The sequence below is a fragment of the Bemisia tabaci genome, chromosome 2 (assembly GCF_918797505.1).
Source record: "Bemisia tabaci chromosome 2, PGI_BMITA_v3".
Classification (NCBI taxonomy): domain Eukaryota; kingdom Metazoa; phylum Arthropoda; class Insecta; order Hemiptera; family Aleyrodidae; genus Bemisia; species Bemisia tabaci.
The window spans coordinates 43,390,634-43,410,201 of NC_092794.1; the positions used below are offsets into that span (position 1 = coordinate 43,390,634).

The 19,568-nt window shown below is 42.8% G+C and overlaps 1 protein-coding gene across 1 annotated transcript in view; it reads right to left on the minus strand.

The window, feature by feature from the left end:
- LOC109040059 (dual specificity protein phosphatase 10) overlaps window positions 1-19,568 on the minus strand; it is a 68,831-nt gene that overhangs the window by 12,530 nt on the left and 36,733 nt on the right. The window contains exon 2 of the mRNA XM_019055839.2: window positions 6,848-7,237. Within this exon, the coding sequence (XP_018911384.2) occupies window positions 6,848-7,237 (390 nt within the window). The remainder of the gene's footprint in view (window positions 1-6,847; window positions 7,238-19,568) is intronic.

The following is a 19,568-nucleotide window of genomic DNA, read 5'->3' on the forward strand; positions in this document are numbered from 1 at the left end:
AGATACATTTTCCTCCAGGCTATTCGCCGGGGGTTTTTTTTTTACTACAACCCTGTAGTGATTTCATAATTTCAATTTTTACTTTTTTTCTCTCTTTTCTTTCACTCTATTTCAATCTTTTCAGCATTCTGTGAGGAAAGAATCCGGTAAAAAATATTCCAACAATTATGTGATTGTGTGCATGAGAGAGAAAAAAAAATAGATTCTCAAGTTACGTCACATGGTCAACTAAAATTCCTTACACACTCTTCGAGTGCTGGAATTCAAAAACCTATTTGAGCAGCTAGAGAAGATTCACTGAAGCGATCGAAACGGGTGGAGAGGCGCACCAACGGTCTTGAGAAATACCGGATGCATAAGGAGGGGTGAAACCGGCTTTTGTTGTGGGGTAGTTTCGGGGGGCGACGCCCAGAAGGGAGATGCTGATTAGCCGGGATCTTCTCAGGTCCTTGGTTTCCCACTGCACAACCCTTCTCTATTTTTATCTCTGTCGTTCGAGAACTAGGGGTACGCACAGGCACACTCGTGCTAGAATTCATTCTCTTACTTTCCTCTTGTTTCCCATCCATCGCCATCAACTAAAAACGTATTTTTCACTCATATTTTCGAATTTACCATGAATATACAATTCTGTGAGACACATAACTGAAATGAAAAGATGGTAAACAGCTCCAATTACCCCCTTGGGATAGGCAAAGACTTCTACTTCCAAAGTTCCGGCAAGCTACTTATTGAACTTTTAATGAAACGTGTTGAGCAATTTGATGAGCAAACAAAGCGTTATGGGTAAACTTGTAAGGCGCAGTCCTCATTTATGATACAAATATTTTAAATCAGGTGTGGGCGATGTAGTATCGCGCGAAACTGAAGGCGTTTTCGACTGATATCAAGCTCAACAAACAACAAGACGACGAGATGTCTCATCACGCCCTATTGCTGTCCACAAAAAAAATTTAATAACCGAAAGTCAGCGCTTCCATCATTGCAGGATACTAGTTGCAGGTCTCTAATTGTTTACATCAGAAAGAATTCAAACGCTCTGAAAAAAAATCGATGGTCCCCATTTTGTCCAAAGAAACCGAAAGTAGGTACGCCGCTTGGGAGATGAGCTGGTTCTTAACGGAGTGACGCCAAATTAAACCGTTTGGGGACGGAAATCGCTCCTCCAAATGGAGATGCTCGTCCCCTTTAAAGATCCCTGAATCGGGGTTCCCCAAATGGCCAGGAGCAGCTGTTACACCTCGGCCGAACTGCGCAGATTAGAGGATAAAAATGAATGGGGCGATGGGCCCGACCCCGCTTCGAGGGGGGAGGGGGGGGGGGCGTAAACAAGGCGGGCGTTCCGCTCCTTTCGCCTGCCTCCGTTCTGGATTCGGCGGCGGGCTGTTTCGGAAAGGGCGTAAATGCCACCGGGGACTTGCCGGGTCTCACGCCCTTCTTCGAAACGGCGTTCGGCTCGGTTGCGCGAGCAACGACGACGGGAGCGTTCAATTCGCTCTCAATGAACAATTAAACTCGTTCGGTTTTACAACGATACGGCCGCAACCGCCGCGCCGCGGTGAGTCATCCTCGGAGAGCGGGGCCTCCTCGTTTCAGCTGCCTCTCCCGCCGCGCTTGCCACATCGCGCCAGGAGTGTCACACAAGTTGGAAGTTCAAGTTCCCTGACATTTCCCTGATTTCCCTGAGGCATTTAAACAAAATTCCCTAACAGTTGAAGATACGCCAGACATTGGCGGATTTAGCAATTTGGCAACACCGGAATTCCTCCATTTAAACATATGGAAATGTATCGATTCTTAGAGGAGCCAAGTGCTCCGAAAATAATCGATTATTTAGCATAGGTTTAAATGGAGGAAATACGGTGTTGCCAAATTGCTGGATCCGCCTCTGACGCCAAATGATTTCAAAGGCATAATTTGAAATAATTTTCAGGCAAAATTTGTTGTTCAAAACGTCAAATCCATTCTAAAAAGCGAATAAAAGCGAATTAACAATTTTTCTCGGACACTTTTACCATTTTCCCTGACATTTTTCGGTTTTCTCTGACTGTGGCGACCCTGTCGCGCTCACGAGGAGGGAGTTCCCTTTATATCGGGGGAGAGGGCTGGAGGATCTGAGAAAATCGAAGACATTATGATTAAACCGACGAGGTTCCTTGGAATGATTAGACCAGAAAAGGGCTCAACGACGAGGGGAAAAAAAAAAAAAAAAAAATTGGGAAAAGAAAAACTTGAGTTTAGTTGAAAATAGGTGAATGGAAAATGTGATCGGCGCTTGTTATACAATCCGAAACGAGTCTGGGGAGGCCGTGAATATTACTGAAATACATATCGACGGATGAAAAGCGAGTCCTAGGGGTTCACTGAAAAAAAGTTACGGGCTATGTAGACAGACCGTCCACGTTCCGGGCTCGGAGGTCGAAAGTTCCGGGTGCTCTATATCGACATGCCGTCCGTTCCGGGCGCTATAAACCCGGAACTTTCGGCCTCTGCCCGGAACGCGGACGGTATGCCTAAATAGCCCGTAAGTACGACTTCCACGGCCGGAGTTCTTTTCAGTGTTATGGGGGGTGGTGCGGAACTTTAGAATCACTCCGTATACCCGGCGAAGGAGTCAAGAGTCGCGTGCGGTCGGATAGGTAAACAACGGCCTTGGCTGACTCAACGGTTGAGATAACGCTCTTTTAGGTTATGTTTGCTTTTCTTCGCCTGCGGGCGTCGCAGCCTCCCGAGCGGATCCTGATTCATCGGCCGCGATGTCGCTGAAAGCTCTCGGATCGTGAGCGCCATCACCGTCGAATGAGTAATCTTAGCCGCAACAGCTGGGAGGTGGCAGACTTGGCTCACGATCACTCGCTAATCGTTTGCCGCTCATTTCCCAGGATCACGCCGACAGAGCCGATTCAATGGCTATCTTCCTTTTGCAGCAACAGTTATCTTCGAAAATCAGCACTCGGAATCGCCCTGTGACAGTTGCGGATCCAGAAAGAGCTTCAAGGGAGGAGGATACCATCAGTGGCGTGGCGTGAATTGCGATATATCGATTGTTATGCCATTTGAACCTATGGAAAAGGATCGATAAACCGGGTGTTCGCAGCGAACACCTTAATAATCGATTCTTTACCATAGGTTTAAATGGCATAACAATCGATACATCGCAATTCTCGCCATGCCACTGGATACCATCTGGCGATGTTGAACGGGGGCCCCGGGAGCTCTTGCCCAAACCCCTCTCGGATCGAATGGGATAACACAACTGAATAAACGTTCGCATGTTCATAATGAAACATGTACAATTGAGTTTTCATTGGGAGAAATCTGCGGCAGTAGGATGGAACGCCTTCATCATCGCGTGATACTTCACGCTTTGTCGCGGAGTTGGTTTAGTTGCTTAACCCAACTGAACACAACTAGGGCTTCATCATTCATAGAAAATTCGTCAATTCCGGAGGCGAAATTTTTCCCTGAAATTTGGATCATTTACTTTCTTTTTTCCTGATTTTTTTTTTACTTTCGTTCGCATGTTCATAATGAAACATGTACAATTGAGTTTTCATCGGGATAAATCTGCGGAAGCAAGATGGAACGCCTTCATCGTCTATTGATACTTCACGCTTTGTCACGGAGTTAGTTTAGTTGCTTAACCCAACTGAACACAGCTAGGGTTTTATCATTCATGAAAAATTCGCTAATTCTGGGGACGAAATTTTTCCCTGACATTTGGATAATTTACTTTCTATTTTCCTGATTTTTCCAGGGTTTTCCTCCCCAGTATTTTCGGTTAAGTCACATTTAAAGCGATACATACTCCGACTTCTCGAAAAAAGAAAGTGCAACGCACCAGTAGACGAGGTGCGAATTTAAATATTATGATACATGTTTCTTAACCCTAATCCACACAGTAATTAAGCTTGGTACTCATTCCGTGCTAAGGAGAAATACCGTATGACCATTCGAACGTTGCCAAATTTACTCTCAGAAAATACTTATAAATCAGGAGATTTAGGAGTATTTTTATCGAAATTTTCGGACACTTCAGGTCAAAATATGAGCAAAATCCTCTGGAAAATTGAAGGAAAAAGACTAAAAAATTTCCCGATGACTTGTGATTTATCAGGGAAATTTGACAACGTCTGAAGGTTCATACTGCGTTCTTCCTTAGCATGCCAGTGCTACCCACGTGTACTCGTGTTTTCCACGTGATCCTCCGCGGATACGATACACGATACGCAGCATGACTAATGCCAGTATGCGAATTGATGATCTAAGAGGACCGGCGCGGCGCGGCCGAGGCGAGGACAAACAATCGTCGAGACATACCTGTCGTCTACAACACTGACCGACCGGACGGACTCCACGATCCACGGCCGATAGACAGACTCTGGCTGGTCGCCATGCGTCACCGCGAAACAATGTTCCGCGCGACCATTGCGCATCTTTTCGTCTTAATTTAATGACGAAGGCTCTCGGGGTTCGAAGGTAAGTTCCGCTTCCCGAGGGTTGGGCCGTGGGCAGAAGAAACATGGCGTTTTGGGAGGTTTTCAGCCCTGCTGAAGTTCCGAATGGAACATAGGACAAGGCAAGAAATGGACTGCGTTTAATTGAGTTCCTGGAGACTGGAAAGGAAGTGCATCGATGGTCGAAGTGAGAAACCACGTATCTTCGTCTTCGACGCTACAAACTTTCTGTCAGACATTCTTGTTTCATTGGAAAATTTTTCTTGAAAGCTTCCTTGATTTTCCTTCTCTATTAGCAGAATTTTTCGCTCAGATTTCAAGCTGAAAGGTTGATAACAATGTTTCTTTTGTTAAAATATAATAAGAGCGGAAATGAAACATTGGAATGGAAGTACGCGATTTCGCACTTTGGCCATCGAACATGGAGCTCCTGGGGCCCAACAGGGGGGCCTATCGTCTCGCAAGAAAAACACAAGAAAAATGTAGCTTCAACCGTCTTTTTCAAATGCCAAACTTATGCTTTAATTATTTTTGAAATCGTCTCTGGTATTAATTGATTGCAATAACATGAAATTCTGAATTACTTGAGTTCGTAGATTGGCTCCCAAAAGCTACATGACCGGTCTAAGCAACCTCCAAAATTACAGACGATTCCATATTCTCGCGACCAGTAAACCAAAGATACCTACATTGAGGACTTCTCGTTTTCGCAACTCTCACAGACCCTCTTTCTCCCACGTGATAACTCCTCTTCTATCACTGTTCATGGCTTGTTCGAGTTAGCCATTGTCCGTGTGGTTAGGCGCCGCGGTAGGCCTGATAAAAAAATGACGCGGGATAGACATGGCGTCACGTTTTCTAACGTGGTGATAAGTAGTCTTATCAACTTGTCGAGTGGAGTAACCTTCGTTTGCGTTTACAGCGACGGTCTACCGTAAGTTCAGTAAAACGAGAGGCCCGCGTCGTAAGGGAACTTACGAGCATAAGAGGAAGTCAATCTTTCGAAAATCATTTCAACGCTTAATGAACGCGTAACGATAGTGGTGTGGAGAGAATACTACTGCGCGAATATAATCATATTGCGTGATCTTTACTTTATACCTAGAATAGAGGCCCGTTTGACGTAATATTTTGTCTCAAAATTTCTTCACTCCAACACACGGGCAAAAGTTCGTGTTAAGCTGAACAATTTCATAAATCTCGTTTCTCCAATTCCTTTCTTTTTCTAGATTCTGAAATAGACTTCAGCTCTTTTTAGACTTCGAGATTCATTTCCGCGTTTGTCAAACTGTCACCTTATGCTCTACATGGCACTGGTCCATTTTCGTAAAAAATTGTATTGTTTGAGTCTATTTTATAACCTTGGATTAGAGTTAAATTACTTCGCTCAGGAAACGACGAATAGATGTACGTACACGAAAGAGGTCCAAAACTGCAGTGAAAATGATTTCGAAAAATTTGACTTTCGCCCTTTTCAAAATGGTGGATGCATATATTGGTGCACTAAAAAATTACTCCGGCTGTGGAAGTCGTGAGTGACTGGACATACCGTCCGCTTTCCCGGCTCAAAGGCCGAAAGTTCCGGGTGCAGTACCCGGAACAGTCGAAACGACTCCAGCACCTGGAACTTTCGGCCTCTGAGCCTGGAGCGGACGGCATGTCTACAGAAGCGGATCCAGCAATTTAGCAACACCGGGTTTCCTCTATTTAAACCTATTTTAAATAATCGATTCTTGTCGGAGCACCTGGTCTCTCCGAGAAATCGCTACATTTCCATGGGTTAAAATGGAGAAAACTATGTTGCCAATTTGCTGGATCCGCCAATATATATCTACAAAACTCGTAACTTTTTTTACAGTGTCCAGGTGAATCCAGGGTTCGGTTATGGATAATTCAAGATTAGAGATAGCGCCACTAGTCATCACTGAGAATTTCACTTTCCTTCGACGATTACTGGAATAATATTCCTCGAATTACAAAAAGCAGATCCACAAGATATAGAGTATTTTTTGCTTGATTTTTTGAGCCAAAAATATTGGCAATTAGAATTACAAGCGCAGAGAAAGTACGGCTGAAACTTTCAGCTCAGCGGCGACGGCCGAACGCGCAGCGGAATCCCTCATGTTCTGTCTCTTTCTCTCCCATTGCCGCAATGGGAATTACTTTCCGCCGCCGTTACGACTTTATTTTCGGGAATTTTAAGAAGATTTTTTTACTGAGTGTTCCTCAAGTATGTTGCCATATCCCCTGGATCCCCAATCTTGAATAAGTATTACGGTTATTCTTATTTTGGGAAATATATGCGGATATTCTGAGCAGCGCGACGTGGTGGCCAAATTGCGAAGTTCCAAACCTGGATTCACCTTAAGTATAGATGTTGGGCGACTCACCGATAAAGTGGAATGCTTCTTCGAAGTACTGCTTGAGGTTCTGGTGGCTGGAGTCGGCGGCGGGGAGGTGCTTGTAGAGGATGCCCCGCTCCTCGTGGTAGCCGGGGAGCTCGGAGGTGACGTTGAGGACTCGGGAGATGCCCAGGTTGCGGAGGACGTCCAGGTTCTCGGCGTCCCGCTGGTTGCCCAGGTACAGGTGGGGGAGGACCCGCGAGGCGGGGTGGGACTCGATGTCGGAGGCGCAGCGCGAGTCCAGGGCCGCCGTCGGCGAGCCCAGGATCTCCCACTGGCACCGCGACGACGCCGACGGCGACGGAGCAGAGTCCCCGGGCGGCAGGAGCGCGTCCTCGCAGAACTCCTTGTGCTTCTTCACGAACTCTTTGTGGCCACCTGAAACACACCAAACACACATTATTAGTATTCAACCCGTGCTATGACTCCTGAAAGTTTTTCGGTTCGCGACAGCGGTGGAGGCAAAGAGAGACCCTTCATGGACGCATTTAGTGATGACGTCACGGAGCGATTTTGTTGGTTCGATATCTCGAAGGTCGAAATGTGCCCCAACAAACAAACATAACCTCCAAAATGAACAATTGACGAAATAACGCTAAAACTGCCTGAAACTAAACAATTGCTCAATAAGACTTTAAAATTATGAAAGCTAGCCATTTACAAAAACGATCGAGACCACCATTACAAGAATTGATTGTATAATAAGCTCGTAATATCAGTGACAATCATCAAGCGAATCCCCCTACCACCCCTGCCTAAATCCCGCAGATTCCTCTAGGTTTGTTTGTTGGGGCACGTTTCGACTTTCGAGATATCGAAATTAAATCGAGATGTGACGTCACACTAAATGCGTCTATTGGTGCCTTAAGTTAGCGACAGCGGTGGAGGCAAAGTGAGACCCTTCATTGGTGCCTTGGTCATGGGGGATGGAAGCTTTTACTTTCGGGACTCCAACATGCAACTGCAGGGTGTCTATAAAAACAGGCTGACCAAAAATCAGTATTTCTACAGTACATTCCCAAGAAATTCAGTACTTTTCCAGTACCTACAGTTGAAGAAATGCGAAAATAGTGAAAATTTGAATTTCTCGCTCAAATTGCGATAAAAATGACGAAAAAGTGAAAAAAATTCCGAACCTTCTTGCGGAATTTCTGCACTTTTTCAGTACTTCCGGATTGGCCTTGAAAAATCCGTACTTTTTCCGGACTTTCTGGAAATTCTGAGCTTGAAGACACTCTGATCTGTTGATCAACCCAGGGGTGCAGAAAGTTAATCAGTGTGCGCTTTCACCAGCAAAGCGCGAACTCTAACGCAATATTACACAGAGCGGTCGAAGTAATTTTGACGAAAACTCAGCGCGGTCGAAGTAAAGACAGAAATTTAGTAGGATTAAAGTATTTTAACAAAAATCTGCGCTATTCAGATGGATCTGATAAAAAATCAACGCTGCCGAAGTAATTTAAACAGAAAATCAGCGCGGCTCTTTACATATCGACGGTGAAACTACCAAACCACGTATCTCGATTTGCGACGTCGCAGACTTCCTGTCATACTTTATTTTTTAAATGAAAAACTACTTAACATCCAGTCTTGAAAATTTCTGTGATTTTTCCTCTTTGTGCGGAGAAAATTCCGTGAAAATTTCAAGGAATGATATTGATTTGGTCTACTTCAAAAAAATAAAATGTGAGCGTAGATTTTTAAACACCGCAAACGAGATACGTGGTTTGGTAGTTTCACCGTCGATATAAAGCAGGGGCCACGTTGAAATAAAGGTACGCCTTCACTTTAAAGAGGCGACAAGAGATGTAAGGGGGCGCTAAGCTTCACGCGATTCTAGCTTAAAGGTAAAAGCTACCGTTAGCACTTGGCTGCCGCGCGGGAACAAACGATTGCGCGTTACGCGACGTTCAAATAACGTCATCGGATTCGCAACGGGTTCGATGAATCACGGGACAGGAGTCATTTGTTTGTGATTTTATCGAGAACAATAAGCGTGGTACAAATCATGATCGAGCCCGGATACGATTATGCAGCGCGCGTCATTCCCAATAAATGCCGCCACTACTTAATCAAAGGAAAGGAAGCGGGAGTGTAACTTACGCGATCCCGTAATTGATTCTCTTGACCTCCTCTCATTTCGGGAATAACGCCCGCTGGGTCCGTAACGCGGGATAGAATCGTTTTTCAATCACCATAGATCGTTGAGGCAAAAGAACTTCGGTTGACAAGGATAACCAAAATGTTCGGTCGAGGTAACCGTAGTCGTAGAGACCAGATTAACTCTTCATTTCGTGGTTGAGAATACTAACATTCTTGGCTCGTCTTTAAAAGCGTCTTGATGCAACTATTCGTGTTCCACGGATGTGCGTGTCGCATGTTCAAAAATTGAAGGCACTTTTGCTTTTCTCATATCCTCGAAGTGCTCGATAATTGTGGCACTCTAATGACTGAGTGCCTGCAGTGGAAAAGTATTGTAAGTATTGTAAGTGTTGAGGCCAGAGTATCTAAGGCCAATAATTGGATCGGTCATTCTTTAAAGAAGACTTAGGCGCCAGAAATGAAAGCACGAGAAGACATTAGGACCTGTAATAATCGATCCTTGGAAATCGTAGATTTTACATAATAATGTGATCTACTGACTCATGTTTCAAAGTTCTGAAATTTAGAAGGTCGCTCAAATCGTTTCTAACTTTTTAATTTTCGTATTATGCGTATTTCGTATCTGGCGCTCAAGTCTATTTGGGAACGACCGATTCAAATCGCTGATTATCTCGATCTATAAAATATCTGAGATGGTGAGTTTAATACCATTTGCGAGGGCTTTTGTAAAAAGTTGATGGTACAGTCCCGCTGAGTTCACTGTTGAAAAAAAAAGTAAACATGAGAGGAAATTTTACAGCATCGGGGTTTTTTGTACGATGTGCGTAGGTTCTGTAAAACAAATTTGCAACTTTCCAAGTACGAAAAGTCGAGAGCATTAACTGTCGACGGGGCTGCAGATGTTCGAACTCACGTTTTTCCGCGAAACTTTCGCACGGCCAGGATTACTCATGAGTGTCTACACGAACATTTTTGATTGTTTTTAGTTTTTTAAGCTCGTAGTCCAGTCACCGGTGTGATGAGTTACTCATTCAAATACACGAATATTACAGAAATGTGATGGAAAATGCTTCTCATGAATGAGTCATTGCTCATGCTCTGAGAAGATGAGGCAATGCGTGTCAGTCGAGATAAGTCGAAAGAGCAAATGCACGTGGCTTGCAAGAGGTTGAATTGACTGAATGTCGCCTGGAGAACCAATGTAAGAGTATAATGTGCAGTGATTTGGTTGAAAAAAAGCAGGCCTATCCCGGGATCTTTCGTTGACCAAACGAAATTGCCAAGTTCTGAATTTGAATCTTTCGGCAGGGATGCTAACCAGATTTAGGCGATTTTCAATAGGCTCAGACCTCCTTTAGGTTGCTTACGTAATGATTGAAACACCCTTCCGGACATTTTTAGTGAATTTTCCGAGATACTTACACAAAAATTAATTTCGTGAGTGGAACCCAAAGTGTGGGTCATGTGGATTGAATTCAGCGTATCAAACTACGGATGCATACAATTTTCATGATATTTGGTGCATTACCGTCGCCACACTGTTTAACATGTTTGCATGAAATTCCGTGGTGGAGTCAATATAGCATCTAAAACCTTTAACCTGACGGATATGATGCAGAGCGGAATCTATTTTTCTTCCGGAGTAACTTACACTACCACGGAGCGGAATCTACTCTTTTGGAGGGTTGTCATACGCTTTTATGTTGCTAATTTCATTTCGTATTCATGTAACTCGGGGTTTTCGGGTGCTATATAGACTCCGGAGCCGAATTTCACCACTAGATTTTTTACACTTCAAAATACAATAAAAACAAGGTATTTCCTACACTGGAGAACACATTCGCTTGGATATGGAGTATAGACTCTTAATAATATTGACAAGAAAAAATACTCATGATTCAATCCAAGTTTTCCTTGAATCGAAGAGCCGAGCCTCTTGATTTAGGCGGATTCCCTTTTGATTCAAGCAAAAAGTCCGATTGAATCAGGAGTATTTTTGATTGTCAATGTTTTTAAGAGTCTGGACTCTAGATCCAAGCAACTTTTTTTTCCAGTGTAGGATGGGAGGATTGTGGCCCCTTAAAAAGCACTTTCGGGTAAAATTTCATAGATTACGACTCGTACAACACGCTCCTGGAGTCTGGTGGCTCAACATCGGATCACCCTGTACATAAATCGCTCCCCTATCATGTATCACTGTCAGCATCTATCCGAAGAGGAGCTGTCTGGATGTTTGATTTGTGACGTCATCCGTCGACGTCGGTTCAACGAACGAGGCGCCGTCGTGGCCGTACGTACCGACCGGGGTACCTGGTACCTGCCGAAATCCGACCTGCATTACCGCGCTCTTGACACCCTTCTGTCTTCTTCCCGAGTGACGACAGGATATGAATCACGCGAAAATATGTAGGTACCGCCGATTTCCTCCATTCGACAGCGACGCAGCAGCGTAGGTATTTCGACGAAGAGGACATGAATAATTTGCCCTCGTGTAATTCTTCTTCCCGGTAGCTAAGCTCGCTTCGGTTGAAACGCTTTTCCGCCCAGCGATCCTTTTCCTTTTTCGCCCAGTGGCGCGGCTTGCTCTGCCGTGCTAAGGAAAAACGACGTATGAACCTTCAGGCGTTGCCAAATTTCCTTTCATAAAAACGAATTTCCTGATTTCATAAATATTTTACTCCCAATTTTTCACATAATATTGTTTGCAATGTCACCTAAAGCTCCTGAAGCTTTCAAAGCAAAATTGTCATAACTTTTCTCAAGTATGAAAATTTTATCGAAGGAAATTAGGCAACTCTCGAATGTTCATACGGCGTTCCTCCTTAACACGGCAGTGCTTTGCGATTCATCAATTGATCTGCCATTTAAACCTATGGAAAAGGATCGGTAGTCAGAACGTTCGCGACGAACACCTTAATAATCGATTCTTACAATAGCTTCAAATGGGGAAATATCGATAATCGATCATTCGCCGATGATTTCACCGAGATCCAATGCCGATAGGGGTCATGACAGCTCTCAGATACCAAAATCGGACTATATTTTACAGTAAAGAACTACAATTTCTGATTTATCGATAGAATTACCTATCTGAGATAGACTTGAAATCGGCTAAGCAGGCAACACGGGGTTTCCTTAGTTCCTTACTCATGCTCTTTTTGTTAAACTCCTGTCTTCCCTTGACTTTTTCCCTGACTCCAAATCTTCAAATTCTCTGACTATCCCTGACCTTCAAACGAAACTTCCACTTACATTTAATGAGGTGACTCAAGCTAAACTTTACCCAAAATTTCCCCTTCAAGACGTTCTAATTAGGGAAAAAATTGAGGTACGGACATCTCTCTCGTATAGTACCGTCGAAAGTTACCGAATTGCCTCGCTGCTTACGTAATTCCCTGACTTCCCACGAATTCCCCGACACTCCCTGGATCATCGTTTAACTTTCCCGGTTTTCGAGACGGCTGGAATTCCAAAGACTGCTTAAACAACAAACTCGCCTGGAATTTGCGCGGATTAGGTAAACGAATCCAAACTGATTCAGAGCGCTTGCTAAAAATAACAGCGAAAACGTATTTTTACACCAACGGTCTTGTGGATTTGATTAGATCGGAAATAGGAATCAAAAGAGCGCCGATTATAAAATGTTGAAAATGAGTTTTTCAAATTGCTTCATGGCTCCAATTTTGAGACCAAATTTCTTGACTATGGTAACATGTTCAAGAATCCAAAAATACCGGTGCGAAGTTTTATGTAAGGGGTTAAATGGATAAAAATGGTTCGAATTACCATCATGCTGACAAAACCTATGGTAAGTAGGGCTGTAAGTTCATCTTTAGTCTCGCTTGAGACCTACGTCAAAATGAAGTCCTTTTCGGCGTAACTCGGAGCCATTTACAGTAGGTGCTGCAAAACTATTCTGTGGTTTACTTATAAACTATGATGCATGCAACAGGTATAGAGGTACGCCAGCGGTGCCCGCCCAGAACTTGAGTCAAGGGGTTTCAGCTTAGAATCAAACTGAAGAGCTTTCCGGCAAAAGGTCCCACGTTGAAAAATTAAGTTAGAAAAAACTGCATCTGAAGTTTTTAGTATTACTCTGTGGTCACTGACGGTAACTTACATCTGGAAGTCAAGTCCAAGTTCCGATGTAAGTCACTATCAATGGACATACAGCAGATTTGAAGACTTCGAGTTTTGACTACTTCGAATGCATTTTCTTCAAACGCGATTTTTTGACATGGGCTCTTTTTCCCGAAAGCTCCTAAATTGCTAAAAATGTTGCCACGGTTGGTCATCGCAGTCGGCGAAACACGTGGAACTGCGGTCGATTTTACGAGAAAATGAGACAAGATGTTAATAAGAAGAGAGCGGTTAAAATGAAATTATTTTTGGCATTCGCATTTGAACACAGTCATGATGTTAGGTCCCGTGAACTTTACACCAGGGTCTCTACTTTCCTTTTTTTGAAATTTCGATCACTGATAGATTCCATTATGTACCTATATTTACAGAAAAAACGGCTTTATATTACTGTTCCTTACCCTGCAATTAAGAAAAACTAGGTAGAAACATGTTTAACACCAACTGATAGGTCAACGCTCACGGCCCGATTCACAGACCAAGTTTCTCTAGAAAAGCCAAATTTTCATTCAAAAACAACTTAACTAGTTGGCAAATCACCGGAATCTACTACGAGACATAAAAATTATCAAAACTTCAACCAATTTGCTACACGAAACCAAGTTTTAGGGCCATTTCAACCGGTGTAACCCGGTTTGTTTACAAACATTCGCCTCCAGTGTTGCGTAATTTCCACCGAAAAACCCACGCTTCGAATTCAGACTATGATTCCGGGGAAAATGTCTTAAAATCACACAGATTCACGCTCAGACACACAGAAATACCACAAACGTAAACACAAAGCTAACCTGATCGACTCCTACTCCAGGTGTTCAACGGCAGCATTAGACAAGGCAGTTCCCGCCTCATTTTGATCATAACTAGAGAACTAGAGGATAATATCACAGTCAGGATTGTACGAAACGCACTGGGTTCGACTTTAAACGCGCATTTGAAAAACGATTGGAAACAGAGAGCGTAGGGAAGCGCGCATATCGACAACACAACACTCAGTGAACTACGACGGTGGGAGCTCGGCGCGACGCAAAACAACAACTGACTCACTCTCGAGCGCGGACCAGTTCAGGAAACAGCGCCGTGCGTTTTGTCACCCTCGCGGCGGAGCTCGCTGCTGATTGGTCCGCGTCTGTGACGTCACCGAGAGAATTCCCTCGGCAGCCGGCGCCGCGACCTTGGGATGCTTTTCACGGCAGCAGTGGCCAGCAGAGTCGCAATACGGCATTCTTTCCCGTGGGTACGCGCTCATGGTGATGGTGCGTAATCTGTATCAGCTGCGATGACCGATGAGGGGGGGGGGGGTGAATGTTGGTGACTGTACTGATAAGGGGTTGGCTGCGTGGTTGTTTCAAAAAGAGCCGACCTCGGAAAAAATGAAACTTTCGTTATTTGCTAAAAAATTTTCGTAAGGATCTACCAAAGAGCCGACCTCGGAAAAAATGAAACTTCCGTTTATTGCTAAAAAAGTTTCGTAAGGATCTCCCGCGTCTTTTATTTCTGCCGATTGAATTGGTCATTCTTAAAAAAAACTTAAGCGCCAGAAATGAAAATGCAAGAAAAAAACCGCATAAATTGACCCGTTTAAATTCTTATGTTATGTGAGAAAAAGTGTGATTGATCAATTAATCAAAGTGGAACCGATCGATCTGAACAGTCTTTTTTTCCAATTTGTCTCGTATTTTCATTTTAGGCGCTTAGGTCTTTTTGAAAATGACCGATTCGGTTTTTTCGAATTTTGAAAGAGATCCAAAAATTAACTTTTGGTAAGCCCCAGTTGGATTCGGTTTTACTCGGCAACTTAACTATTCAGTAACTGCATGGCAAAGCGTGGAGTATCATGCGAAACTGAAGGAGCTTATTCAATTCGAAATCGCGTGTTTGCCTCAGAATCCCTAGAAGGGAAAGCATCAACGGGGATGAATTAATTACAAGTCTTTGAAACCAAAATCGAAAAGTGATGGCAGGGACGCTCAATTTTCAATTCAAAACACGCGAAGCACAAATATCGAGTTAATATCGATCGACGTGTACGCTCAATACTCAGCGCTCTAAGTCATCTGATTCAGGAGTTCCTCACGGCTTGTTTCTCTTGATTTTTAAGATATCTAATTCCACCATCGTGCAGAGCTTCAAATATGTTCATAATCTACATGATTTTAAAAGAATCAATGGTATCGTGAATAAACGTTCGTACATTCAATAATAAAACATGTGCATTTTGGTGTTTCATCGGAGGAACTTACGGAAGCATGATAGAGCGCCTTCGTCATCCCGTGATACTTCACGCTTCGTCACGGAGTTAGTTTAGTTGCGTAACCTAACTAAATAACTAGGGACCGCGAAATGGAAAGATATCATTCATTATTATTCATCAAAAGTTCGTAGATCCATGGACGTCATTTTTCCATGACATTTGAGTCATTAATTCGCACCATTATCCTTTCACCTCCTCTATCTATTGTTTCGTCTATCGATTTCAATAATCATCCCGCGATGACCGGTCGACTACCGAGCAACGACTGGATTTCGGATTCGCTCGGCTCTACCGACTGAATAATGCCGTGGTAAGGTAGAACGCCGTACGGTCATTCGAGAGTTGTCAAATTTTACCGAATAAAACATGTATATTTTAGGAATGTTATGCATATTTTTCCTCGAGATTTTTAGATACTTTAAATTGATTTGCGAACAAAATTGCCAGAAAATTTTGGAGAAGAATGCTTACAATTTTCCCAGTAAACTCGTTTTTTACTGAAGGAAATATGGTCACGTCCCAAGGCTCAAACGGCGTTCTTTCTTAGCATGGCAGAACACTGACGGTACGTTGGAGGAATGACAAGGAGCGTGGTTCAGCGCAAGGTGGAGCGAGTCAGTGGGAGCAGCCGAATAAAATATGGACAGCCAAAAGCTTATATCACTGTTTTTGCTGAACGAAAACGGATAAAAGGGTTTCATTGTAAAATTTTCTTTGACATCAGAAACCCTTGAAAATTTATTATGGACATTAAAAAAGGGGGTTTACTGATAAGGGCCTTTTTTTTTGCCCACCCTAGCTGATTGTGAGTTTCCCCTAAGTACGATTTTTCGTTAATTAATTGAAGGCCTATACTTTACGTAATGCATTACGATTGGTCTCTTTTCTGGTCTAATACTGGCCTAAACATGGGTTTAAAGACCAATTTTGGCGAAGACTGCGGATTTTTCGATTTTTCGATGTATTCGGCCGCAACCCGGAAAAATCCCCATTATTCGGCAAAATCAGCCTTCAGACTCGTGTTAAACTCGCAAAGAGACTGGAAGTGATCAATTTACGATGCATCCCAAAAAATACATACCTTCAATGAGTAAAAAATCATAGAGTTGAGAAAATGCAGACTAAAAGCCTAGAAACAGCCTTTATTTGTACCCTCTCTGTCCAGTTTTAGACAAAAATGTGATGTCCGACCTCTGCGACTCTCACGTCTACTGTGCGGCGCCTATGGTCCCAATTCACTTTTCAGTGATCAAAAATCATAGCGGCTCTCCGTTTGAGTATAAATACATTTAAGATATGTTTTCCTCATGATTTTGATGCGCTGAATCCGAATTTGACCTCCGCTTTTCCCTAAAAAATCATTTGCAAAAGTTACCGTCATTTTTTCACATAAATCACAAACTGCCATACGATTGGCTTGTTATACTTGCTTAGATTGGATGAAAACCATGCGTTCATTGCACATACATGTACAGTTCATGCAAAATTAAGGATGTTTTAATTTTTTGACACCCCCCCCAATTTTTTTTTTTTTTTTTTTTTTTTTTTTTTTTAAGGATAACTAAACTGAAAAAAATGAAATAGATCTAAAATTCATTTGTATTTTAAAAATGTCGAAATAATGCTTCAGAGAAGACTTTTCTTTATGTTGATTTGCCGGGAAACGCAAATCGGGTACATAACAATGTTGAAGAGCGGGGGGTGCAATATTGTCACGTTAAGGAAAATTCAATCAACAATGGATAAATATTCGGGGAGTAAGGAATTTTACATCAATAGGTACTTTCTAGGATGGAAAAGAGCATTTTTAAAGATAAAACTGCGGAACGGAAAACTTTTCAAAAAATCTCAAAAAGTAGGGGGAACCAAATTTTTTTCGAAACGGTCAACCTCAAAAAGATTCATAGAAGCTACATAATGGCGTCTCTGTAGATGCAAAATTGCTTAGCACGTGTTAAGGCTGCAATTACAGGTGTTTTTCAGGGCAAAAAATTGAGTTTTTCTGGGGCAAACACGTAGTCACGTAAAAAATTCAAATTTGGTCGAAAAAGCAGGCGGAAGCAATTATTTTTGGTTCGGTTGCCTTCCTAAGGATCTGTAGAAACGACTTAAAAGTGTCTCTGGAGGTGCCAAATGTCTCAGAATATTTTTCGAGGGGCTTTCCAGGGTTGTAATACAGTATTTTGAAGGAAACACGCAGGTACGAAAAAGATTCAAAATTCGTTCAAAAAGCAAGAAGAACCAACAATTTTTGGTTTAAAATCCTTCTTAAGGATTCATAGAGACTACTTAAGCACGTTTTTGGAGGTGTCGCATGCCTCAAAAAAGTTTAAGACGACTGCAGATTGATCGATGGCTAAACTTGCTAAATACCGTTATTTTAGCCACCGACTTAGAGACCTAATAAATTCGATTTCTCGAGAAAAAGCAAACCAAAGCACGAAATATTTCTACTGTAGCTTCCCAAGGATGTGTAGAAGCTCCCTAAAGGTGTCTCATTAGGTGACCTTTGGTGACTTTTTTTTAAAATGAAAGTACGTGGGAAAAATCGGCATTTTTTCATGAAAAATAGGTACCCAACTTCTACCTTGTGTAGAATGTATCAGAATGCCTCGGAGAAAAATTGTAATTAGTGCGTTACAATCCTCTTAGAGTCCTCTACAAAATGGTATAAGCAAGAATTCTGAGAGACCATTTCATGATTCAGGAGAGGCTCCGAACGCTTTGTTAGAAATAGCCACTTCACGGGTCAGAAAATACATATCCGACTATTCGCACAGTTTGTGACACTTTCAAAGTGACTAGAAATTTTTTTGAGGTATACTACGTGTAGTTTATGACCCGTAGATACTATATTTATCAATTTTGACTCGAAAAAAAAATGTCGTCCAATTTCATAAATATCGATTTTTGGCGGTGAGGTGAGAGCATCCACCCAAAAAAAGAAGGATGCCACCGAGTGCTTTGATCTCAAGAGCCGAATCAAGGTCGCGAGCAGTCGCGACTCGCGGCCCCTCTGCCGAATCTCTCTCACAATTTGACCATATTTTGCAAGTAGGAACTACAATTTCAGGCTCATCCATAAAAGCACCGCCCTGCGCAGGGAAATTTACGGCACAAATGCTGTTTCTAAATTGAGCTACAAATTTTAGTTCCTAATTGCAATGTGAAATTCCAAATCGCTTCATGGCGATTTCCGCAAATTGTCAACACTGGGTTTTGCCCACTTCCTCGCATGCAAAACGATCGATAAATTACGAGACCAGGAATCGATTGCTTATATGATTCTAAATGGAAAAAGATCATCGGGCCAACCAGTGGCGAGGCGTGATAATCGACTATTGATAGTATCCCATTTGAGGCTATGGTAAAGAATCGATTATTAAGGTGTTCGTTGCGAACGCCCTGTTTATTGATATTTTTCCATTTGAGGCTATGGTAAAGGATCGATTATTAAGGTGTTCGTTGCGAACGCCCTGTTTATTGATATTTTTCCATGGGTTTAAATGGCAGATCAATCGATACATCGCAAAGCACGCCACGCCACCGGGGCCAGCGTGCCAACGTCCGTGATTTACCATTAAATGGACTACATTTTGCAATTAGAAACCACAAGCTCTGACTCATCCGTAAAAACACATACGTGCATAGGGAAATTAATGGTACTTCCGTTGTATCTAAACTGAGCAAGCGATTGTAGTTCCTAATTGTCAAATGTAGTCCAAATCCCAGGACAGGAAGAATGGCTATAACTATCGAGCGATTTCTCTGGAGATTCTCGCAACTAGGCACCACTGATTTTTCCAATTGGGGGCTGTCCGTGTGTCCGTGAATTACGTAACGTTTTTTTTAAAATTTGTTGACATCCACCAATGTAATTTTCGTGGAAGATTACCCACAAAAAAAAGTCAATTCAATATATCCTGAATCTATTGTGCATAACGGACCTGACATTTTTAAAGTTCAGCCGGAATATTATATTTACGATTCGGGTGTTCCTCGACTACATCGGAGAGAGAGAGAGATGGGAGGAATGTGCGCCCGGGTAGATGCATCCTGCATGTCATCCGCGCTTAGGTTTTTTTTTGGAGATCGGCCTTGCCATGCACTCGAAGTTATTCTGACCCAGAACGCTGCTGAAATAGTTGAGACATTCCCCGCAGAAACGACGCACGAGTTCTACAATGCTAACGTGCTGAGTAAAAACGCCGTATG